Genomic DNA, 25292 nt, shown 5'->3' with positions numbered 1-25292 from the left:
TTTCTGAAATTAACTCACATAACCACCTCTCCAAATAATGAAAAACCTGAAAATTAATTAATGTAAAAACCTGAAAAATTAAGATGCTGCCAATAAGTTTTTTCTTACCTCACAGAATTTTTAAACAAAGCCAAATACTTGGGGCTCTTCCGTGGAACATGATTGCTGAGAAAGACAAAGAAGTGGTATGAGTTATGGAGTGCTGCTGGCTAAGCTAGAGATCACCAGCCAGTGACAATGCCCCCAACAAAACAGACGCTTCTTCAGTGCACCCTAATCTCAACCTAAGCCAGTTTTCCTGTCACCATGCTTCTTAAACGTAAATATGCATACAAGTCACCTGAGGATCTATTAAAATTCACATTCTGATTCAGTAGGCCTAGGGTGAGGCTGACAGTCAGCATTTCTAACAAGCTCCCACCTAATACTACTGGTACTTGAATAGCAAGGCCCTATGAAATTAGAGCACAGACCATCAAAACTGAAAAAACAAAGCCTCTCACTCTGCTAGGAGAGAAGAACAAATAGCTCTAAGAGTTGAAGGAGGAAACATATTAGAAGCAGGGGAGAAAATGAAATGAGTGCTCAAGAATCTGGCTGGGGCCAGGCGCAGCGGCTCATGCCTGTAATCCCAGCACTTTAGGAGGCTGAGGCGGGTGGATCACCTGAGCTCAGGAGTTTGAGACCAGCCTGGCCAAGACGGTGAAACCCCGTCTCTACTAAAAATACAAAAAAATCAGCCAGGCATGGTAGTGCACACCTGTAATCCCAGCTACTTGGGAGGCTGAGACAGGAGAATCATTTGAACCCAGGAGGCAGAGGTTGCAGTGAGCCAAGATCGTGCTATTGCACTCAAGCCTAGGGGACAGAGTGAGACCCTGTCTCCAAAAAAAAAAAAAAAAAAAGAAGAAAAAGAATCTAAACTCTCAAGCTGAAACTTACTTGATCATGTGGTTGGCATAAGCTCGGGAGCAGCAGGTGCTATAGCGACACAGAGAGCAGTGTACGTAAGTAGGGAAATGATTAGGGAAGTCTGGGATCTCGAAGCTGCACTCCAGGCATGTCTGCCGGCCCATGACACTCCTGTGGGGAAAAAAAAAGAATTCTCATTACTGCCTCAGGGGTCCCCAAAATGTAGGATTTTCAAACAAACCCTGCTAAAAAGCTACCAGATTGCAGTGTGTATCAGGAATAATCCTGGCCACCCAGTCCCCACCCGCCCAGCACTTAGAAGAAGGCGCTGACATTTTCCTAACAGCTCTCTTCTGGATGCTGCGCTGGACAGGGGGATAAAGGAAGACAGGCAGAGGGTCCATTGAGGAGGTCAGCGGTGCTGCCTCCTGCAAGGCGCTGGGAGGTGTATCATTAGAGGATACAGGAACAGTTCGTGGCTGCCCTCGGGAAGCCCGGATTGTCACCTGAGAACCAAGGGAAGTAACAATGAGACATCACCCACACTAAATTTCAGAATACTGAAAATCTCTATTCCTCCCTCCCTGGGCCTATAAAAGACACTGGCAAACTCTTTACCTTGGTGCCTGGTTTCAAGCCCTCCAGCTGCTTGGGTTTACGGAAGGTTTTATGGTGTTGAAGCTTGTGTTCAATTTTGTCCTTGGCAAAGAGAAACTGCAGCCGGCATTTGTTGCAGTGATAAACATTTCTCTTCTGAAGTGGGGGAGGGAAAAAAAGAGACAAAATCCCTTAAAGGTTCCTAATAAATTTTCTTTTTTGAGGAGAAAGCAGATCAATGTCAACCATATCATTCTTCCCACCTTTCTGTTGATAATTTAAGAGAGTAAGAAAGAAATATGCAACATGACCACAAAACCTACCATTGAGCATCATCACCTCCCATGATCTCAAAGAAAGATGGATTCTAGTCCAGGATGACTAAGTTCTCAAATCATCCTTTCCTGACTTGTTTTCACAATTTGAATGAGTGATGTAACCTTTATTTGTATTATGTCTTTACACTGCTGACAACTGGACATTCTCCTGGACATTCTTCATTCTTCTTTTTTTAAAAAAGGACAATGTACATAGTGAAGAAAAGTCATACTTTTTTTTCTATACTCTTCCAACTTTGCTTTCAACTCTGACACTCAGTCCCCTTCCATACAAACAACTTATTACCAGTTTCCTGAGTATGCTTTCGTGGGCAGTCTACACATGTAACTGTTATCACAAATACATTCATATCCAATCATTACCTGCCCCACCCCCTTTTTTTGAGACAGGGTCTCTCTCTGTAGCCCAGGCTGGAGTGCAGTGGCATGTTCATAGCTCACTGCACGTCCCAAGTAGCTGGGACTACAGGCACGTGCCACCACATCCGGCTACTTTTTGTATTTTTTTGTAGAGACCATGTTGTGTCACCATGTTGCTCAGGCTGGTCTTCAACTCCTGGGCTCAAGTGATCTACCCACCTTGGCCTCCCAAAGTGTTGGGATTACAGGCGTGCACCACTGTGCCTGGCTCCCACTTTTTTCTCTTTCCTTTTTGTAGAGATGTTGTCTCACCATGTTGCCCAGGCTGGACTCCACCTCCTGGGCTCAAGTGATCCTCCCACCTCAGCCCTCTTCTTTTACTCCTTTTAACACAAATGATAGCACTTGTCTATACCTTGCTGTTTTCCCACTTAACACATCAGTATATACAGATATGTCTCCTGGTGAGACCATTTTGAGGATTCAGTCTGCCTAGTATTGAAGTCCTTCAAAAATAGAACCCATGTCTATGATTTTCTTTAGTAGGATAACAAAGCTCTGTAAGCTCAGGCTAAGAGACAATTTCCATGCCCCTATTTGGAAATACAGTTGTGGTAGACGATCAGCAGTCACTACTGTGCAAAGGAGACTATGAGTGTAATAGGGTGCGTATGTTTGTGTGCATATGTATGTGACTATTAAGCACACATGCACCCATCTTATTCTCCATTTTGAACCCTCTCTTACATACCTTTCACTCTCCTCTAGTGGCTCTCTTCTTGTAGTATTTTAAAATGAAGTCATAGCTTTTCATCTTATAAAGAAAATAAAAGCAACACAAAACTCTTCTTTGCCACTTCTTCCTCTGGATTTACCTACCCTGGGTCCTCCCTTTTTATAAATAAACTTCTTTAAATACATCGTCTTCATTTCCTTACCTCTCATTCATTTGTTCTGCTGAAATCTGACTTCTACCCTACCAACCAACAAAATGGCTCTCATCAATGTTGCTAAATTAAAGGCCTGTTTCTAAGTCTCTAGTTGCTTGACATCTTCCTGTAACATATGACATTTTGATCATACCCTCTTCTTTAAAACACTTTCTTCTCCCCAGTTTCCTTAAGGTCAAGACTCTTCTGGTTTTCCTCCTAGTACTATGGTGGTTTCTTTATAGATAAAAGACTTCAAATATCCTAAGCCTTCTCTTATTCTCAACAGGGTTGGGGGGCCCATGGCATTTAAGTTTAAAATCTACAGGATTTATATAACGCTGATTCCTAAATCTTTTCTACAACCCAGAGTTCTCTCACAGGCTTCAGATCTATTGTCCAACAGCTACACTTGACATCCACAGATACTGCTAACTTACAATATCCAAACTCATGATCTCCCCCTCACAAATATACTTTCTCTATTGTTTCTATTTCAGCAAATAGTTCCCTCATTCACCCAACCGCCCAAGACAGAATCTTAGGCACTATTCTTAACTACTGCATTGCTACCTTCACCTAATCCATCTCTACATCATAAATATCACAAATCTTCTGAATATCTCTCAACTCTACCCTCTTTTTCTTTATTTCAAAAGCCAATAGCCACTATCATCTCTCACCTAAACTACTGAAAAGAGCCTTCTAGCTAGTTTCCCTAACTGTAGTCTCAATCTCCTTTAATCCATTCTCCACAGTGCAGGCAGTATAAAATCTTAACTAAATCTGAACATATCACTCCAGGGCTTAAAACCCCTTTAGTGCTTCCCAGTGAATTCTTTTCATGGCTTAAAAGATCCTCCATGATCTGTCCCTGCCTAACTTCCAACCCCTCTGTCTCTTACACCCTACAACTGAATCTCTCTCAATTTCTTGAACCTCCACAATCTTGCTTTGTGTCTTGGGCACATTGTTCTTCGTCTTATTTCATCTGGCTCATTCTTATTCATCCCTCAGATATTGAACAACACTTCTTTCTGGAAGCCTTACTAGGCAACCAGAATAGCTATGTGATTTTCTATATCCTATACTTTCCCCAACACAGTACTCTTCATGCTTTATTGTATTGTTTGCCTTGTTTACTACTAAATCTCTAGCATCTAGACTAGTACATGGCACATTAAGTGAATTCAATACATTTCTGCAAACATATGCATATTATAATCTCTGCTCAAATTATTTGCCTAGCTCAGCCCTGGCCCCAGCATCCATGTTTAAAAAAAAAAAAAAAAACCAAGAGAATATGGGAATTGCTTGGTGCCTAGTACCTGGTGCCTCATGTAATGCTGTTGGAATGCATTGCCATTTTTGAAGACCTTCAGGCAATAAGGGCAGAGCAGATGCCGGGTATCCTCATGGATCATCCGAAAATGGACATCTACCTCAGAGTAGAGTGAGGAGCGATATTGACACACCTGAGTCACATAAGAGGGAAAATAAGGCTAAGAATGAAGTGAACAACTGAGAGGCCTTAAAAAAAAAGGTAGCAACAAAAATTTTTAAATAAAAAAAAAGTTTTCCCAAATGCATAGAAATCAAATTATTTTCCTGACTTTGTAATGCCGGGCTATGTTTGTGATAGATTTAGCTATTACTTTAAAAATAGGAAGGGACAGAAAGTCTAAGAATAATCCATGTTCTCTAACTAAGAAAAATAAAGCCTCTTCTGTCAATTTCCAAAGGGTACGTTCAGGAGACAGACACTCCCTTAGAATATGCACATGTTCCCTGGCTAGTCTACTTGTGGACATGTTCTTTTATGTTTTTCTCCTGCATGGAAACCCTGAAGATAAACTGTGTTTACTATTTCTTCTGTACCTACTCAGAGTTCCTAAACTGAGTGTATGCAGTAGGTGTTCAGCAATATTCATTAGTAGATTCTTTTTATTCTTCCTGAGAGCAAAACTGCTAAAACTCCCTGGAGAAAAAGGCAATACCTGGCAAACATAAGGCATCTCTCCAGGCTTATGAGTATCCTTCATATGCTGGAGAAATAGTGGCTCACTTTCAAACGCCCACTCACAGATCTTGCACTTGGCTGTAAGAAGAAAAGTAATCAATAAATCCACTTGAAAATAAGACGAAAGTCCTGCTGACTCACAATCTTTATTTTCTCTGACTCCTTTGATTTTCAACAATCAGTAAATCATAGGTCCCTTCTGTTCTTTCTTTAAATGGCTCCACCTTAACATTTGTGTTGCTGATAATCTTATGTATGTAGCTCAGACTTCTTACCAAAGCTTCGTTCTAGATCTTATCTATAAGACATTTTAAATTGGTTATTCTATCATCAACTCTAACCTAATTCAGCATCCTCCTGGCTTACCACTATTTCCCTTTTTCCTTTCCCCATTTCTTCCTGAGCTCAAAATTTAGGCACTATCTCGGACTCCAAAGCCTGCATTCTGTCACCATTATTTCAAACTGCATGCAGGAACTGTCACTTTTCTATTCTTATAATAAGGCAAAAACTTGGTACTAGCCCATATGATTTCCCACTGCTAATCAGCTGGCCTCCAATACATCCTACTCTCTTTGAAATTGTCCATTTTGTCAAGCTTATGAGAAAAAAATTTTGATAAAATTTTATGACACAAATTAACAATTTTGTCAAACTTTTGAGACAATTTTTGGTAATTTCATGTTCGCCAGGCTGGTCTCGAACTCCTGACCTCAGGTGATCTACCTGTCTCAGCCTCCCAAAGTGCTGGGATTACAGGTGTGAGCCACCGTGCCTGGCCTTTTTTTTTTTTTTTTTTTTTTAAGAGACAGAATCTCACTCTGTTGCTCAGGCTGGAGCATGATCATAGCTCACCACAGCCTCCTGAGTAGCCAGGACTATCCTTTGAGTTCAAGCAAGCCTCCTGTTTCAGCTTTCCGAGTAGCTAGGACTACAGTGGCGCACCACCATGCCCAAGTAATTAAAAAAAATTTTTTTTGTAGGGACAGGGTCTCGCCATGTTGCCCAGGCTGGTCGGAAACTCCTGGCCTCAAGCAATCCTTTTGTCAATCCACTTCAGTCTCCCAAAGTGGTAGAATTACAGGTGTGAGCCAGTGCACCGGCCAATTTTGGTAGGATTTTTAACTGCTACATATTTTGAATTATACAGTATGGCAAAAAGAGAGATTATTTACATTTTTCTCACTTTAATGGAATTAGTTTCAAGTTTTTGCAAATATGAAAACTGGAAGCTTAAAGCCTTGGGCATTTACTGGACAATGTCTAACCTCCCCCTGCCCCCAGCCCGCTACACCCCAGGCAAAGAAATATGAATAAAGTTGAAATAATTCTTTTTTTTTTTTTTAACTATCTAGAACCCTGGATTTTTGTTTTTGTTTTGAGACAGAGTCTCATTCTGTCTCCCAGGCTAGAGTGCAGTGGCTCAATCATGGCTCACTGCAACCCTGACCTCCCAAGCTCAAGCAATCCTCCCATCTCAGCCTCCCAAAGTGCCAGAATTACAGGTATGAGCCACTGTGCCTAGCCAAGTAATTTTTTAAAGTAAAACAAACAAATAAACAAAAGCCAGGGGTTCTTAATCTGGGGTCTATGGAACAGGCCTCTAGGAATCCAGGTTTTCTCTGAAATTATTTGCAAAAGAGTAAAATGTAGATTTTTCTAGGAAGAGGATTCACACATTTCATATTTATTCTCAAAGAGGTCTGCAACTCCATTTAGAAACACTGTCTAGAGGTACATTAGGTGCTATGAGGACATGGATAAATAAGAAATTCTGCATAAAGGAATGAGGAAAAGCTATAATAACATATAAAAGCTGAATTGTCAAAGAAGAATGGGGCTCAGCCAGCCAGAGAGAGGACCAAGAGAAAAGCAGGAGGAAAGGCAAGTAGGTATGAAAGTTAGGTATGAAAGTTAACCACATGTTTGGGAAACAGTTAACTAGCAACATAAGAATATTATCTCTTTTCCACCCACCCCCTGATTTGTTTACCTCTTTCATTTTTCTTTTCTAGAACACCTTTAAGCAATCTTTTGTCCAGGCCTTTCTTAGTCTACGTTTTCCCTAGGCAATCTCATTTAATCTTTCTCCTATAACCTATTTATCAGCTCTACTTTCACAGCTGTCACACAACATCAATAATAAAAACACTTATTAAGCAATTTCTAATGTACAAGCATGTTAAGATTTACATGTGTTGGCTGGGCGCGGTGGCTCACGCCTGTAATCCCAACATCTTGGGAGGCCAAGGCAGGTGGATCACCTGAGGTTGGGAGTTCAAGACCAGCCTGACCAACATGGAGAAACCCCGTCTCTACTAAAAATACAAAATCAGCTGGGCATAGTAATGCATGCCTGTAGTCCCAGCTACTTGGGAGGCTGAGGCAAGAGATTTGCTTGAACCTGGGAGGCAGAGGCTGTGGTGAGCCAAGATGGCGCCACTACACTCCAGCCTGGGCAACAAGAGCGAAACTCCCTCAAAAAAAAGAAAAAAAAGATTTACATTGTGTTATCTCAAGAAAACTAGTGAGGTAGGAACTCAAATAGAAGGGGATTTAAGAGACCTCTGGTAACCTTTGACACATCAGTTCTACAGGGGAAGGAGCTAATACAGAAAAAGATTCAAGAGGGAGAATGAACTGATTCTCCATAGTGGCTATCCTAACACTGTCCCTCTGAGCACCATCACCCTCATTCCCTCCTTAAAACCTAACACAATACACAATCTCCTACTTTGAGGAAATAGGCATGAACAACTGTAACTTCTGCTGCTTGTTTTCCAAACTATGGAAGGATAGATCTCTTGTACCTTCCTAAGGCTCATCCAACCTCATCATGCCATGTATTCCAAGATTTTGTCCATTCGTTTTCCCTGTCTTGAATCTTCCCCACCCCTGACAGGCTCCGATTCCTAAACATGATTAAGCTCCTTAAAGAATCCTTCTCTCAATCCTATTTCTTCCTCAAACTTTCTCGTTTCCACTAACACAAGATTTTTTGAAAGATTAGAATAACCTACATCTGTTACCTTTAATGAGATGCTCAGGAGGTGGAGGTAACGATGCCAGGAGGAAAAATGTTAAAATATTTGAAGAAATGGGCTGGGTGCGGTGGCTCACGCCTGTAATCCCAGCACTTTGGGAGGCCGAGGCAGGTGGATCATGAGTTCAGGAGATCGAGACCATTCTATCCTGGCTAACACGGTAAAACCCCATCTCTACTAAAAATGCAAAAAAAATTAGCTGGGTGTGGTGGTGGGCGCCTGTAGTTCCAGCTACTAGGGAGGCTGAGGCAGGAGAATGGCATGAACCCAGGAGGCAGAGCTTGCAGTGAGCCGAGATTGCACCACTGCACTCCAGCCTGGGCAAAAGAGCGAGATTCTGTCTCAAAAAAAAAAAAAAAAGAATATTTGAAGAAATGTACCTTAAGATAGCCACTATGGAAAATAGGAATAATAACTAATAGTCTTAACCATTTTTTAGTCCCAAATCTGACACTAACAAAAGCTATGCAACCTCTCCCTTGAAAAATGCACAAACACAGGCAAAGTTTATATGTAATTTCAAGGGGCTCACAGGACACCTCACCACCAAGCAGGTTAAGATTTCTGTATTAGACATAAATATAAAAAGACTATGAATCAGGGCCGGGTGCGGTGGCTCACGCCTGTAATCTCAGCACTTTGGGAGGCAGAGGCGGGTGGATCATCTGAAGTCAGAAGTTCAAGACCAGCCTAGCCAACATGGCGAAACCCCGCCTCTACTAAAAATACAAAAATTAGCCGGGTGTGGTGGTACATGCCAGTAATCCCAGCTACTCGGGAGGCTGAGGCAGGAGAATTGCTTGAACCTGGGAAGCAGAGGTTGCAGTGAGCTGAGACTGTGCCACTGCACACCAGCCTGGGTGACAAGAGCGAAACTCCATCTCAAAAAAAAAAAAAAAAAAAAAAAAAGAGAAAGAAAAAAGAAAAGACTATGCATCATACAGAGTGCGGTGGCTCACGCCTGTAATCCCAGCACTCTGGGAGGCCAAAGCGGGTGGCTCACTTGAGGCTAGGAGTTTGAGACCAGCCTGGCCAACATGGTGAAACTCAATCTCTACTAAAAATACAAAAATTATCCGGGTGTGATGGCACATGCCTGTAGTCCCAGCTACTTGGAAGGATGAGGCAGGAGAACTGCCTGAACCCGGGAGGCGTTAAGTTGCAGTGAGCTGTGATTGCGTCACTGCATTCCAGCCTGGGTGACAGAGTGAGATTCTGTCTCAAAAAAGACTAAGAATCAGCATTAGACAAACTTATGAAAAGAACCCTAGGGCCATACAAGCTCCTTCAAGTCACTGCACTGCTCTTAAACAAGTGTGAATAAAAATGTAATGCATTTTTTGGTCTTCTTTTTTTTGAGATAGGGTCTTACTCTGTCACCCAGGCTGGAGAGCAGTGGTGTGATCATATCTCACTGCTGGCTCGACTTGCTGGGCTCAAACAATCCTCCCACCTCAGCCTCTTGAGCAGCTGGGGCTACAGGCACATGCCACCACACCTGGCTAATTAAAAAAACAAAACAAAACAAAACAAAAACAGAGATAGAGATAAGGTCTCACTATGTTCCCCAGGCTGTTCTCAAACTCCTGGGCTCAAGCAATCCTCATGCCTTGGCCTCCCAAAGTGCTAGGATTAGAGGCATGAGTCACCATGCCTTGGCCTGTAATGTTAAGATGATACTGTTATCACAATTAAATATAATGATCCACTGATATTCTGGGGACAACTCAGAAAATTTTTAAATAAACTAGGTATTGAATGTTATTAAGGATTTCTGATTAATTCTGTTAGATCTTTTTTTTTTTTTTTTTTTTGAGACAGAGTCTTGCTCTGTCGCCAGGGTGAAGTGCGATGGTGCGATCTCAGCTCACTGCAACCTTCCTCCCGGGTTCAAGTATTATTCTCCTGCCTAAGCCTCCCGAGTAGCTGGGATTAGAGGCGCATGCCACCACACGGCTAACTTTTTGTATTTTAGTAGAGACGGGGTTTCACCATGTTGTCTGGGATGGTCTCGATCTCCTGACCTCGTGATCCACCCGCCTCGGCCTCCCAAAGTGCTGGGATTACATGCATAAGGCTCTGCGCCCGGCCCTCTTTTTTTTTTTTTTGAGACAGCGTTTCACTCTTGCTGCCCAAGCTGGAGTGCAATGGTGGGATCTCAGCTCACTGCAACCTCCGCCTCCCAGGTTCAAGCAATTCTCCTGCCTCAGCCTCCCAAGCAGCTGGGATTACAAGTGTGCACCACCATGCCCAACTGATTTTTTGTATTTTTAGTATAGACAGGTTTTCACCACGTTGGCCAGGCTGGTCTTGAACTCCTGACCTTAGGTGATCTGTCCGCCTCAGGCTCCCAAAGTGCTGGGATTACAGGCGTGAGCCACTGCGCCGGCCTATTAGATCTTAACAAAGGTACTGTGGCCATATACCAAAAAAAAAAAAAAAAAAAAAAAAAAAAAGCCTTATTTTTTAGAGCTACATATTAAAATACTTAGGAGAAAAATATGGTGTCTACAATTAATAAACAATTCAGAAAACAAAAGGAAAAAAATCCCCCAAAATATTAGCATGTAAAAATAAGCTACTTTTTGAAAAGGTATCTGCACTCCCATGTTTATTGCTGCACAGTTCACAATAGGCAAAATACAGAATCAACCTAAGTGCCCATCAACAGATGAACGAATAAAGAAGATGTGGAGGCTGGGCACAGTGGCTCATGAGATCAGGAGTTTCAGACCAGCCTGACCAACATGGTAAAACTCTGCCTCTACTAAAAAAATACAAAAAAATTAGCCAGGCGTGGTGGTGCGTGCCTGTAATCCCAGCTACTCGGGAGGCTAAGGCAGGAGAATCACTTTAACCCAGGAGGTGGAGGTTGTGGTGAGCCAAGATTGCACCACCGCACCCCAGCCTGAGCAACATAGCAAGACTCCTTCTCAAAAAAAAAAAAGATGTGGTATATATACCCAGTGGAATATTACAGCCATAAAAAAGAATGAAATTCTGTCATGCAGCACATGGTTAGAACTGGAAGTCATTAATGTTAAGTGAAGTAAGCCAAGCACAAAAAGACAAATATCACATGTTCCCACTCATATGTGGGAGCTAAAAAAAGTAGATCTCATGAAGAGAGAGTAGAATGGTGGTTACCAGAGGCTGGGAAGAGTAGGGAAGTAGGGAGTTGAAGAGAAGCTGATCAACAGGTACAAATATATGGTTTGAAAGAAGAAATAAGACCTAGTAGATCAGTAGGGTGACTATAGTTTACAATAACCTGTTGTACATTTTAAAATAGCTAGAAGAGAATTTGAATGTTTCTAGCATAAACACACAGAGTGATGAATATTCCAAGTACATTAATTTTTACAGATTATATGAATGTATATTAGATTATCACAGGCATCCCTAAACCATGTACACCTATTATGCATCAATTCTTTTTTTTGAAAAAGCTACTTTCGGGCTGGGCACGGTGGCTCATGCCTGTAATCCTAGCACTTTGGGAAGCTAAGGTGGGTGGATCATGAGGTCAGGAGTTTGAGACCAGCCTGGCTAACATGCTGAAACCCCGTCTCTACTAAAAATACAAAAAAATTAGCCGGGCATGGTGGTGGGCGCCTGTAATCCCAGCTAGTTGAGAAGCTGAGGCAGGAGAATCGCTTGAAACTAGAAGTCGGAGGTGGCAGTGAGCCGAGATTGTGCCACTGTACTCCAGCATGGGTGAAAGAATGAAGCTCTGTCTCAAAAAAAAAAAAAAAAAAAGCAAAAAAGTTACTTTCAACCAGGCATGCTGGCTCATGCCTATAATCCCAGCACTTTGGGAGGCCGATGCAGGTATATCATTTAAGGCCAGGAGTTTGAGACCAGCCTGAAAGACACGGCAAAACCCCATCTCTACTAAAAATAAACAAAAAAATTAACTGGGCATGATGGCACATGCATGTAATCCCAGGAACTTGGGAGACTGAGGCACAATAATTGCTTGAACCTAGGAGGTGGAGGTTGCAGAGAGCCAAGATTGCACCACTGCACTCCAGCCTAGGTGACAGAGCGACTGTCTCCCAAAAAAAAAGCCGAGCACTGTGGCTCACACCAGTAATCACAGCACTTTGAGGCCGAGGTGGGTGGATTGCTCGAGCTCAATAATTTGAGACCAGCCTGGGCAGCATGGCAAAACCCCATCTCTACAAAAAACACCCCCCAAAACAAGAAACCCCCAAAATTAGCTGGGCGTAGTGGCATGCGTCTGTAGTACCAGCTATTCAGGAGGCTGAGTTGGGAGGATCACCTTAGCCTGGGAAGTGGAGGTTGCAGTAAGCCAAGACTGTGCCACTGCACTCCAGCTTGGCTAACAGAGAGACCCTGTCTCAAAAAAAAAAAAAAAAAAAAAAAAAACTACTTTCATGCCAGATCTGTCAAGGGTGCAAAAAAGGAAGTTACGAAAGACAGCAAGGATAAAATTGATATATACTAAGGAAAGGTGATTTTGGTAAGTATAAAATTTTGTCATAAGAGACCCAAAAATTAAAGTCAGGGAAACCAAGAGAAAAAAGATCAATGAGGGTCTACATTGTCTGCTTCTTTTCCATAAGGAAAAACTTATCTTCCCTCTGTGTAATTTTATTATTTGTGGAATTTCGGAATAACAAAATCCACCCACCATATTACGCATAAAAATGAGTTAGGTGCCCAGCCTGGGCAACACAGCAAGACCCTGTCTCTACCCCCAAGAAAAGGAATAAATTAGCTGGGTGTGGTGGCATACGCCTACAGTCCCAGCTACTCAGGAGGCTGAGGTGGGAGGATTGCTTGAGCCCAGGGGTTCGAGGCTGCAGTGAGCTAAGATTGCACCACTGCACCCCAGCCTGGGTGGCAGAGGAAAACCCTGTTGTCTCAGAAAACTGGTGTTTTCACTGAGAGGTATGGATGAGTTACTCTGGCTTCACATTACTGACAGTGAAGAATCTTGAGTCCTATTCTAGACCAAGCTGGCTACCCTGGCACTACACTGCAGTGTCACCATTGATTCTTTTTTTTTGAGACAGAGTCTTGCTCTGTTATCCAAGCTGGAGTGCAGTGGCGTGATCATGGTTCACTCTAGCCTTGACCTACTGGGTTCAAGCAATCCTCCCACCTCTACCTCCTGAGTAGCTAGGACCATAGGCGTGCGCCACCACACCCAATTTTTGTATTCTTGTTGTAGAGATGGGGTTTCTCCATGATGCCCAGGCTGGTCTCGAACTCCTAAGCTCAATCTGCCTGCCTCGGCCTCTCAAAGTGTTGAGATTATAGGTGTGAACCACTGCACCTGGCCCGGCTGATTCTAATATACATTCTACTCCCAAATGATTAGTCCAAAGTTCCACTGTCTAATATGGTGGCACCAGCAACATGTATCTAGTGAACACTTAAAATGTGGTAAGCTCAAACCCAATTTAGATTTGTATTTCAAAAGATCTGTTTTTTAATGGAGGAAAAAAGAATGACAAATATCTCATTAATTTTAAATTTTGAATTCATGTTGAAATATTTTTAATATACTGAATAAAATATGCCGTTAAAATTAATTTTGCCTGTTTTTTTAAACTTTACAGTAGACCCCCTTTGCCAATGGGAAATATACGTTCCAAGACCCCCAGTGCATGAATGAAACCTCAGATAGTATTGAACCCTATACAGACCATGTTTTTTATATATATATATATATATATATATATATACACACACACACACACACACCTATGATAAAGTTTAATTTATAAATTAGGCAAAGAGATTAACAATTAAAAAACATACATAAAAGGACAATTATAACAATATACTGTAATAGAAGTTATGTGAATGTGGTGTCTCTCTCAATAATCTTATTGTACTGCACTCACCTAGTTTTGGACTGTGATTGACTGAGACTAAAATTGAGGGTAAGGGAGCGCTACTGCATTTAAAGTGAAAAAAATTAAAATTACTCATGAAGCTTGCATATTTCTACTGCCTAGTGTTAGTGTAAGCCACTAATGTCAATCCCATTTCCCTTGCCAATAAATGGTCAAAGAGATATAAAAGGAAAGCAATTCTCACTCATAAGAAAACAGATTCAAGAAAGAAAGATGGGAAGATAACATCTCTTCTTTGTCTAACAATTTTTTGTCTGGACATAGTGCCTGACACTTATATAGCCACCCTGCTATGAGCCAGAGACAAGAGAATTGTTGAAAAACAGCAGGGCAGTCAAGTTCTAGGCTGAAGAATCCATTTCTGTATCTCTCAGTTAAATGATGTAACAGATATTCTTATTGTTTTCTTTTGTTTTGAGACAGAGACTCGCTCTGTCATCCAGGATGGAGTGCAGTGGTGGGATCTCAGCTCACTGCAACCTCCACCTCCTGGGATCAAGTGATTCTCATGCCTTGGCCTTCTGAGTAGTTGGGATTACCTGCGTGCACCACCACAGCCAGCGAATTTTTGTATTTTTAGTAGAGATGGGGTTTTGCCATGTTGGCCAGGCTGGTCTCCCCTGGCCTCAACTGATCCACCCACCTAAGCCTCCCTAAGTGCTGGGATTACAGGTGTGAGCCACCATACCCAGTCCTTGTTGTTTAATTCATTTTTAGTTAAGGATTTTTACTTGCAGCAAATGCATCCAGATAATATGCATATGTCTTCTATGCTTTTGATCATGCTGTTTTCAATCACCTGAAAGCTTTTCTTACTACTCTCCATCCGTCTAAACCTTTCTTAAATTTAAGGACGACTTTCTTGGAAACCTAGTCACAAGGATTTTTTCCCTTCTCTGAAGTATTTCACCTATCAATGATATCTTAAAATGTCTATGTTTATAATATACTATCTTGTTCTCACATTTTCCTATATTTACATAATTTTTGTCTTTACAACAAAACTGGAAATCCCATAAAGGACATGAGAAGTATTCTCAATACTGGGCTTAAATCCTCACTATGTCTCCTTAGTAGAGGTGTATTTAGAGGTGTATGCTCATAAGCAAATGACTCAATTTCTTTGAGTTTATGTTCAGCCTACATCTATCTATAAAATGTACAGTGTAGAAAACATTCCAGCTCACCTTATATTTCCTTGAAAGCACTGTCTTAATGATAAAGTACTTCATAATATTATCTTGTTTTTTTTTGGAGATGGAGTTTTGCTCTTGTTGCCCAGACTGGAGTGCAATGGCATGATCTCAGCTCACTGCAACCTCCGCCTCCCGGGTTCAAGCGATTCTCCTGCCTCAGCCTCCCAAGTAGCTGGGTTTACAGGTGCCTGCCACCACGCCCAGCTAATTTTTGCATTTTTAGTAGAGATGGGGCTTTGCCATGTTGGCCGGGCTGGTCTCGAATTCCTGACCTCAGGTGATCTGCCCACTTTGGCCTCCCAAAGTGTTGGGATTACAGGCGTGAGCCACCGTGCCCGGCCATATTATCTTTTATTCTACTTAATTTCTTTGAGCTTATGTCCAGTCTACAACTATAAAATGTACAGTGTAGAAAACACTCCAGCTCATCTTATATTTCATTGAAAGCAATGTCTTAATGATAAAGTACTTCACAATATTATCTTTTAGCCTACATAAAACCTATCAGGGTATTAACTAAAGTGGAGGAGCAAATAGATGACTGTTCTTTCTATAAAGAGACCTAAGAAATTAATTACATTTGTTTTTCTACAGTGGTTCTGAATCAAGTCCCCTAATAATTCAGGATCTAACACTGAACTCAATCCATGCTTGAACGAAATAAAAGTCAGGTTTGTAAAAAAAAAAAAAAAAAAACAAGGTGAATGAAGAACTGGCTACAAATATGAAAAGTACTTCCTCTACACTGTTATCCCATGTAAATAAATATAATGGGCTCCCCGAAGCGCCATTCAATGAGTGAATAGCAAGGTATATTCCCCTAGAGTTTAAGAGTTTCCAAACTTACTAGTAGATTCATAGGGACTATGAACATTTTCCAAGTGGCACTGAAGCTGGAAGGGAGTGGAAAACTGGCGGTAACAGTGCTGGCAGATAGTGTGACCATCTACCTCACCGTTCTGCTGATCGAGTTCTACGTGGTGTTTCATATGGTTCATGAATCTGTAATAAAGCACAAAGAGAAAGCACAGAAAACATAAAAAATCGGTAGCCTTTTAGAAATATAACGGTAAAATCACAGAACAAACATTATCTGCTCCCCTCCATTCCCCAGAATTCCTGTTTGGGATATCCTTTTCTGAGCCCAGAAAGATAATGAGTTCTTGCAACTAAGAGAGTTACGTGAAACGAGATACACTGCTTTCCCTTACTCGATCCAGTTACCTTTTGTTTATTACCACAATATCTCCTTCTATAGTCCTAGTTATTGATTTAACGATAACCCCAGCAAGACTGCATAGTAGTTAGGTCCATTCTCCAAAGAGAAAGACTTAAAATATATAAGAAAATGTAAGTCTTCTCTTGTCCAAGGTAACTTCCAAGGCTCTTCAACACTTACCGAATATTGTTTTTTAGCCTTTTGGTACAATGTGGGCATCGGAAAGATGTGGCGACCTTAGGGAAATTTGTGAGCTGGGCTACTTTGCCACCATCCCGTCCATAGTAGAAGTCATCTACAAGCATAATGAGTTTGGTCTGGACGGCATCACCCACGTTCTCATTTGGCTCTGGTACTTTGGTAGGTGGTGACAGAGCAGGAATAGGCGTAGAAGAGGGTGTGGAAGCAACAGGAGCTGTTTTCTCAGGGGATGGCGGCTTTGCTGCTGATGGGACACTGGGTTCTGAATCCAGGGACTTTCCTTTCTTCTGGTATTCAACCATTTCTGGGCAACAGTACTATAAAGAAAGACATCTGATCATTCTGGTTATCCTGGGGGCTAGAATGTGCTAATTCCTTAACTTCACTATCATTCCTTGTTAACGGTTTGGTTTCAGGCATTCTCATTCAGCTTTCACCCTTCAGTTTTTTAGTGTTTCCAAGTTTCACTCCTTTTCTAGAGTATATCCACAGCCATATGCCACCCAAGCACTATACTTTGTACTTCTCCCTCCTGCCTGTCTTAGGTCCCTTAATCATTAGTATAACTTGGCTCTGAGCTCCCTGGCAAAAAAGAAGTTCCAACCCTTTTATCTGGACTAATACCAAAAAATAAAGCTAAAAAACGGAAATAAGAGCTCCCGATTCATCCAATGACACAATTAACAGAAAATGAACTGAGGCCAATATGGTTTGAGTCCTTATTATCTATAAACCTGTTCTCCTGTGTCGTTTCAAAATCTACCACGCTAAGAAAGTAAGATCACATATGTACTGATCTATTTGAGGGTCTTTAAATGCATCCCATCACATTCCAAAGTACACAGCTCTTCTAAAAACAGACCAAGAGAAACAGTAACCCTTTAAAAAGCTTCAGTCATTTTAGAGCCCCTGCTTTACAAGCTTCCAATATTAATGAAGGTAAATGGCAGAAGCCACTTAAGCTGGATCACAGGTGATATCACTTACACACATGTGACCTCTCAAAGCTTCAGTAACACGAAATTGAGCATTACACCGTGGACATATTTTCCGTCCACCATCCTGGAGGTCAAATACTGGGATGGAAGAGGTCACTGGAAGAAGTGAGAAGAATTGATAAGATTAATACAATGACACTGGAAAAAGATTACTAACCTTTTGGGAAAAGGTCAAACACTCCCTGAGAAGTATATAAAAGGGTAAGCAAGCATGAGAGATCACTATGGTTTTTTGTTTTTGTTTTTTTTTTTGAGACAGGGTCTCTCAGTCTGTTGCCCAGGCTGGAGTGCAGTGGCACGACCACAGCTCACTGCAGCCTTGACCTCCCTGGGCTCAAGATCACTATGTTTGAGGCTTCCTTTTATTGTTCTAACTCTAGGCCAGGGGTCAGCAAACCACAGTGCACAGATCAAATCCAGCCCAGCTACCAGTTTCTGTTTGGCCCATAAGCTAAGAATAATTTGTATGTGATTTTTTTGTTAAGGTTTTTGTTTTTTTTAATCTTGCAGAACTGAAGCTATATCCAATAAAAAACTCCTCACCATTCTCCCCTCGCCTCCACCCCGGCAACCACAATTCAACTTTGTCTCTATGAATTTGACTACTCTAGGTACCTCAAGTAAGTGGAATCATATGGTACTTGTCCTTTTGTGACTAGCCTATTTCACTTTAGCATAATGTCCTCAAGGTTCAACCATGTTGTAGCACGTTGTAGCAGAATTTCCTTTCTTAAGCCTGAACAATATACCATTGTATGTGAATACCACATTTTATTTATCCCTTTATCAGTTGATGGACCTCTGTGTTGCTTTCACCTTTCAGCTATTGTGAATAATGTTGCAATGAACATAGGTGTACAAATACCTGTTCTAGTCCCTGCTTTCAATTCTTTTGGGTATAGAAGTGGAATTCCTGGAGCATACAACAATTCTATCATTTTTAACTTTTTGAGGAACCACCATACTGTTTCCAAAGTGGCTGCATCATTTTACATTTCCACCAACAGTGCGTAAGGGTTCTGCTTTCTCCACATCCTCAATAATATTTGTTATTTTATGGTTCTTTGATAGTAGCCATCCTAATGGGAGTGAGACGGTACCTCATTGTGGTTTTGATTTGCATTTCCATAATGATTAATAACACTTAGCACCTTTTCATGAGCTTATTGGCTATAACTTTCTTTGGAGAAAGGTCTATTCAGTCCTTTGCCTACTTTCCTACCTTTTTTTTTTTTTTTTTTGAGATGGGGTCTTGCTCTGTTGCCCAGGCTGGAATACAGTGGCACGATCTCAGCTCACCACAACCTCTGCCTTCTAGGTTCAAGCAATTCTCCTGTCTCAGCCTCCTGAGTAGCTGGGAATACAGGCACACACCACCACGCCTGGCTAATTTTTGTATTTTTAGTGGAGACGGGGTTTCACCATTATTGGTCAGGCTGGTCTTGAACTCCTGACCTCGTGATCCACCTGCCTCGGCCTCTCAAAGTGCTGGGATTACAGGCGTGAACCACCATGCCCAACCAGTCCTTTGTCTATTTTTTAAAAAGGTTGTTTGGGAGTTTTTTGTTGTTGAACTGGACAAATTCTTTATATATTCTGGATATTAACCCCTTATTAGATATATAATTTGCAAATATTTTCTCCCATTCTGTGGCTTCCCTTTTCACTGTGTTGATAACATCCTGCACAAAAGTTTTAAAATTTGATATAATTTAATTTACCCATTTTTTTCTTTTCTTGTGTATGCTTTTGGTGTCATATCCAAGAAATAGTAATCACTGTCAAATCCAGTATCATGAAGCTTTTTGTCCTATGATTTTTCTAAGAGTCTTATAGTTTTAGTTCATTTAGGTCTTTGATCCATTTTGACTTAATTTTTATATTTATTGTAAGGTAAGATCCAACTTCATTTTTTTGGACATGGATATCTAGTTTTCCCAACACCATTTTTTAAAGGTTTTTACTTTTTTTTTGAGACAGGGTCTCATTCTGTTGCAATGGCATGATCATGGTTCACTGCAGGCTCAACCTTCTAGGTTCAAGCCCAAGCCATCCTCTCACCTCAGACTCCTGAGTAGCGAGGACTGCAGAAATACACCACCACGCCTGGCTAACCTTTTTTTTTTTTTTTTTTTTTTTTTTTTGTAGAGATGGGCTGTCACCATGTTGCCCAGGCTGGTCTCAAACTCCCAGGCTCAAGTGATCCTCCCGCCTTGGCCTCCCATAATGCTGGGATGAGGTGTGAGCCACTATACCTTGCGACTTTTATTTTTAAATGGTTGAAATAAAAGAATAAAATTTTTCGACACATGAAAATTTTATGAAACTTAAATTTCAGAGTCCATAAATAGTTTTTAGTGGAGCATAGCCATGCTCATTCGTTTATGTATCTATGGCTGCTTCCACACCACAACAGCACAGTTAATAGCTGCAACAGAGGCTATATATCGTGCACAAAGCCTACAACTTTACTACCAGGCCCTTTACAGAAAACATTTGCCGACCCCTGCTCTAGACCATTGAAAACCCTCATGCTCATCATTCTCAACCTGAAGATCTCGCTACCAAATCCCAACTTTAAAACCTTGCTCAGAAATCCATCTCTTCCATGAAGTTATCTTTCATTATCTCACCCATCTCTGATCAATCAATTTCACTAATCTCCAAAGCACAATTACACACAGAATTTCTTGGAGCTAATTCAGTTACACTTTTTGTAAGTGGCTTTCTCCTTACTAAAGTTTCTGTAAGAACAAACTACCGCAGCTATATTTTATTATTTTTCTATTTCTGAGTATAAAGCTCTGATACAACAAACACTTTATTAATGTTTTTGAATGACTGGCTGCTCAGGGTCTTTCAGGTTATTGTACCTTTCATTGAAGACTCAGGTCCACTGGTTCTTTGAGAGCCATGAGCAGAGCTGTTGTTGGACACCACCACTGGCCCAGGACTCTGGCCCAGGGAAGGGATGGTGTTAAGAGTATTCACCAATTTGGCCACTTCATTGCTATTTTCGCCTGTAACACCAGGTCGCTTCACAGTGACAAAGCTGGCAATGCTCACTGCAGGTGGAGAGGGGAAGGAGGGAGCTACGATGACCAAGTGATAATCATCTGTTCTCCACCCACCATCCCATCCTAGCTCTGCCATCTCCTCTTCCCAAGCCTTACCTAGCTTGGGATTCGTGGTCTGGTTTGACTGGCCTGGAGACTGAACAGCTAGTTGCCCCAGTGAGGTTGGCTGTGTGGCAGTGGGAGTGGTGGAAGTGCTGGGAGTGGACTTGGTCTGCTGGGACTGGGACTGTGGGACGGTGCTTCGAATGGTAAGAGTGGCCGGGATGACGGTGGTGAAGGTGTTGGTGGTGGGCCTCACAGGCATTGTGGAGCCTGGCCTCACAGGGGTCATCTGGGAGAACACTTGTGGAACTCCAACTGTCGGCTTAACAAACTGGGTACCTGGGGCTTTAAAAGAGAGACAAAGTACCAGATCTTGGTCAGTGAGCTCACCTATAACACATTCTCCCTGCCTTTACTGGAAAGATTATTTCCCCAAACTGATGGATGATCATCAGAGGTTTCCAAGAGTAGTATAGATTCTAAAGACTAAGAAAGCACAAGGTGTCCATGTTGACAAAATAAATTAGCCTGGGCAGCCTAAAAACATTAAGTTAAATAAGACTCCCATCAACTCCTCCTAAAACACCTTACCACACTGCCTTTTTAATTCTAAGAATACAATCAGTGGCTTGACCTCGGTACTAGAAGAAAAGAGTGGGAGGCAATATGGGTGTATATAGGCCAAATGGCAAACCTGGTCCTGAAAAAAGAAATCAGTCTTTCTCAGAGTACTAAAGGAGTCTTCCATCCTCTTCTATCAACTCAGAAGACAGACTATGCCATTCTACTAGGATGTCCCAAAGAGGAATGTCTCCTGGCTCAACTGTAGACAATTCCACTGAGAAAAATAAAGAAATACCAGAGTAAGCTGGTCAGACTGAGGGCCAAAAACCCCTGTGGGCTATGAGAACAAAAAACAAAACCTTAGGAAGACAAGCTACAGAAGTACCCTTACAAATAGCTAAATTAAGATACTCTTTTTTGGTCTGAATTGTAGTAAACTTATACATGCTAAATAGAGCAATGGAAAATTCTAAGATTTAAAAAAATTATCCTTCTCAGAATCTTAAAAAAAATATACTATCTAGCAGAATCTTAAAAAAAAAAAAATACTAGCTAGTCATTGACAGTATTTATCCATAAAGGGAATGTCATTTGTTTATATCTAAAATCTATGCTATAAAATTAAAACAAAGTTTATAATCCCACCATGCAAATGAGGAGATGTGTAAGGAGTGTAGAATTTATGAGTTTGCATTAATAACATAGTCTTAATAGCTGACTAAACACCAGTTACAGAAAAATGACTGTAAACTCTGTTTTATTACTTGATGAAGGGTGGTGAAAAGTTAAACAGAAATAAATAAAACCACCACCCTGGCCAAAGGTTAGAAACAGATTTTTTTAAATTGGGCTTAAATCATTAATATTTTTATATTTTTAGATTTTCTTTAAATATACTTACTAAATGACTTAGGATATTTAGAACAATAAAAACAAATCTTCTGGATGCCGGTTTATTCCAAATGGATAGACATTTTTCCTTACCTGGAACTAGTGTAATTGGTCTAACCGTTTGGCCTTGCTGTACGTTCAGCACAATCCCAACCTGATTCATTGCATTTTGTACAGGCCGGACATTCCTTACAGGAAATCCCTGTATTAAAAAGCAAAATGATCTTTAACATGGAGACCAATTAACACTAACAAAGATTGTAGTATGACCCACATCCAAAAAAAAATTCCCATACTCTTACTTAGTGGTTCTTTCTCTAGAATTAGAGCTTTCAAATGACTGAGATGGAAAAATTTAGGAAATTCTGGCAAACTTTTGAGCGACAAAATATCAAAATTAGAGAACAAGCTTTGGTACACATGAGCAAAAATGAAAACCTATTTCCTGACTTAAGAGAGCATCGGCTTAAAAAAACCTCATCAACAGACTGGCTCCCTAAAGTGCTAAATGAACAGAAGTGGGGGTGGGGGGCGGGGGGAAGAGCAATGTTCACTGGAGTGATTCAACATACAAACAATCCTAAGAAATTGTTCCCAGTCTACTTCAGGCCATAAACCTTTGGCAAATTCATAAGAATTTACAACTCAGGAAGCCACAGGCAAAGAGAAACATTTGCCTTTAGAATCCATATTCAGAATTAAGCTTTCAACTTCAATTCAACACATTATATATCAAATAAGTCATCTTCCTTGTCTCCCAAAGGTCTCCATGAACTCCACCAATTACATATACACATCTCCAAAAGTTAACTAACTCACCCCATGTGAAAAGGAGCAGTCCAAGCAAAGGGTGAAAAGCCTCAAGAGCCAAGCGTTAAGGCTTCCTAATCCAAGCTTTCCCAATAATTTCTGCCTAGACTTTAATCAAATCACTTAATAAACTTCTAAGGGGTTTAAAGAAGATATTACCCAGCCATGCTATGCTGGGCTTTCCACAGTCAGCATCAAATTACAGAACAGTAAATGAGAAAGCCAGGTCAAAAGACAAGACTTAGAACCACTTCTAATGATGCCAAAGACCCTAAGTCAGAGCTTTCAGAGGTTTATAGTCTTTCTCTCCTCTAGCAACCTTGGAATTCAGAGTCCTACTCACCTGCGTAGTGATAAATATTGGTTGTGAGGCCACAGGGGAACTAGTCACATGATTGGCATTCTGCATGACCTGAACAGGCCTCAATACTGGTTGAGTAACCATTGTGCCCAGACCTGGGGCTGGATTCTGGGTCAGGATGAGTGGCTGTCCACCTTGCTGGACCAAAGGATTGCCAGCTAAAGGGTAAAGGAAGAAAAAAAAAAAGGAATGTTAGAAACAATGTTAAACCCACATTTTACTTTATTTTATTTTATTTGATACAGGGTCTCACTCTGTCACCCAGGCTGGAGCACAGTGGCACAGTCACAGCTCACTGCAGCCTCAACTTTCTGGGCTCAGGCGATTCTTCCACCTCAGCCTCCCAAGTACAAATCCACATTTTATTAGAAACAGAAATGGTGTCCTATATGCCAAAATATCCAAGACTGCCACTCATCTCAGGTTTAATGTGACCAAACTCACCACAAATTTAAGCTTCACCCAAATCTACAACTAACAGAAAAACAGATGGGGAGGGGAGGTTCACTAACACTTCACCCATAAGTCTTAACTGGGGATGAAAGACACATTAGAATTCTATGTGGCTAGCACCCTGACTCTCATGATTTAAGTGACCACACATAATCTCCCCCACCAAATCAGCAGAACAAAATATGTTTTTTTCCATATTTTAACTAGGTAAAACCTATTTTATTAGAATATAATATTAGCTAATCCCCCTTAATTTTTTAAAAAGAATATTCATCAACAAACATTAATTCAGCAAGTACACAGAATCTAAGGAATGGTTTCTCTTCCTAGTAAGTTAAATCTGAGAAATGCAAGATTCTTTAAGCAACCACTGGGAACCCAGAGACTGACAGGCTACCTACTGTAGCCTTTCTCTTTATGTCATCAGGGCTGATAAACAGAAGACCTGGACAAAAACTAACACACACCAAGTAAAAATAACATGATTTCAGAAGATAATGATTCATTCATGAATAAATATTAATAAACTGGGCTATTTATTATTGAAATATCTTAAATTCTTTTCATTTGTGAGAAAATTTTATAAATATTTTTAAGTCCCCTATTTCATGACATTTGGTGAAAAAACCAATACTAAGTTTCCTGATTTACAAAGAATACTCAAACCAGATAGAAAATTTCAGAGAGCCAATATACCTAAGCCAAAGAGTCAAGCAGGTCAGGCATGGTGGCTCACACCTCTAATCTCAGTATTTTGGGAGGCCAAGGCAGGCACATCACTTGAGGCCAGGAGCTCAAGACCAGCCTGGCCAACATGGCAAAACCCGTCTCTACTAAAAATACAAAAATTAGCCGGGCATGGTGGCGCACACCTGTAATTCCAGCTACTTGGGAAGCTGAGGCAGGAGAACTGCTTGAACCAGGGAGGCGGAGGTTGCAGTGAGCCAACATTGTGCCACTGCACTCCAGCCTGGCGACAGAGCAAGGCTCTGTCTCAAAACAACAACAACAACAACAACAAGAAACAAAAAACCAAAGAGTCAAGCAAAATATGGCCTCAACTTTTTACCCAAAATCACCAGAATGGGATGGGCCCCTCTGAAATGTATGTTCCACTTGGCAGGTTATATCACCACAGTTAACTACAAAGCTAGACCACCAAAGGAATAGGTATGTAGGTGGCTACTAATGGGCCAACAGTGGCTTATCTCATACTCACAGAAACTGAGAGCTCATCAGTAGACTAGACCCTCAGTTACTGAGCCAGAAGACTAGTGATTGTAGAGGCAGATAGATAAATAAAACAGAAAATTCCAGCAAGTTCTATCCATGTTAAACTATACTGGCAATTTATCTATGGTGGGTTTTAAAAATTTTTAAATGTTTTAT

General features: G+C 41.1%; 1 protein-coding gene across 10 annotated transcripts in view; it reads right to left on the bottom strand.

Moving 5' to 3' along the window:
• POGZ (pogo transposable element derived with ZNF domain) overlaps positions 1-25292 on the bottom strand; it is a 56522-nt gene that overhangs the window by 4384 nt on the left and 26846 nt on the right. For 8 of the 10 annotated variants that reach the window (XM_063727635.1, XM_024236538.3, XM_024236542.3 and 5 more), the window contains 13 exons: positions 23433-23608; positions 22373-22481; positions 20879-21169; positions 20579-20797; positions 17695-17801; positions 16687-17024; positions 16135-16289; positions 5134-5234; positions 4465-4611; positions 1531-1665; positions 1246-1418; positions 943-1083; positions 109-165 (listed from right to left, as the gene is read on the bottom strand). In XM_063727635.1, the coding sequence (XP_063583705.1) occupies positions 109-165; positions 943-1083; positions 1246-1418; positions 1531-1665; positions 4465-4611; positions 5134-5234; positions 16135-16289; positions 16687-17024; positions 17695-17801; positions 20579-20797; positions 20879-21169; positions 22373-22481; positions 23433-23608 (2149 nt within the window). The remainder of the gene's footprint in view (positions 1-108; positions 166-942; positions 1084-1245; positions 1419-1530; positions 1666-4464; positions 4612-5133; positions 5235-16134; positions 16290-16686; positions 17025-17694; positions 17802-20578; positions 20798-20878; positions 21170-22372; positions 22482-23432; positions 23609-25292) is intronic. The other 2 variants (XM_024236558.2, XM_024236579.2) reach the window with 1 other exon arrangement.

This window comes from Pongo abelii, chromosome 1, assembly GCF_028885655.2.
Source record: "Pongo abelii isolate AG06213 chromosome 1, NHGRI_mPonAbe1-v2.0_pri, whole genome shotgun sequence".
In the NCBI taxonomy this organism is placed as follows: domain Eukaryota; kingdom Metazoa; phylum Chordata; class Mammalia; order Primates; family Hominidae; genus Pongo; species Pongo abelii.
Note: the sequence above shows the minus strand (reverse complement) of the source record. Positions and strands in the feature narration are given on the sequence as shown.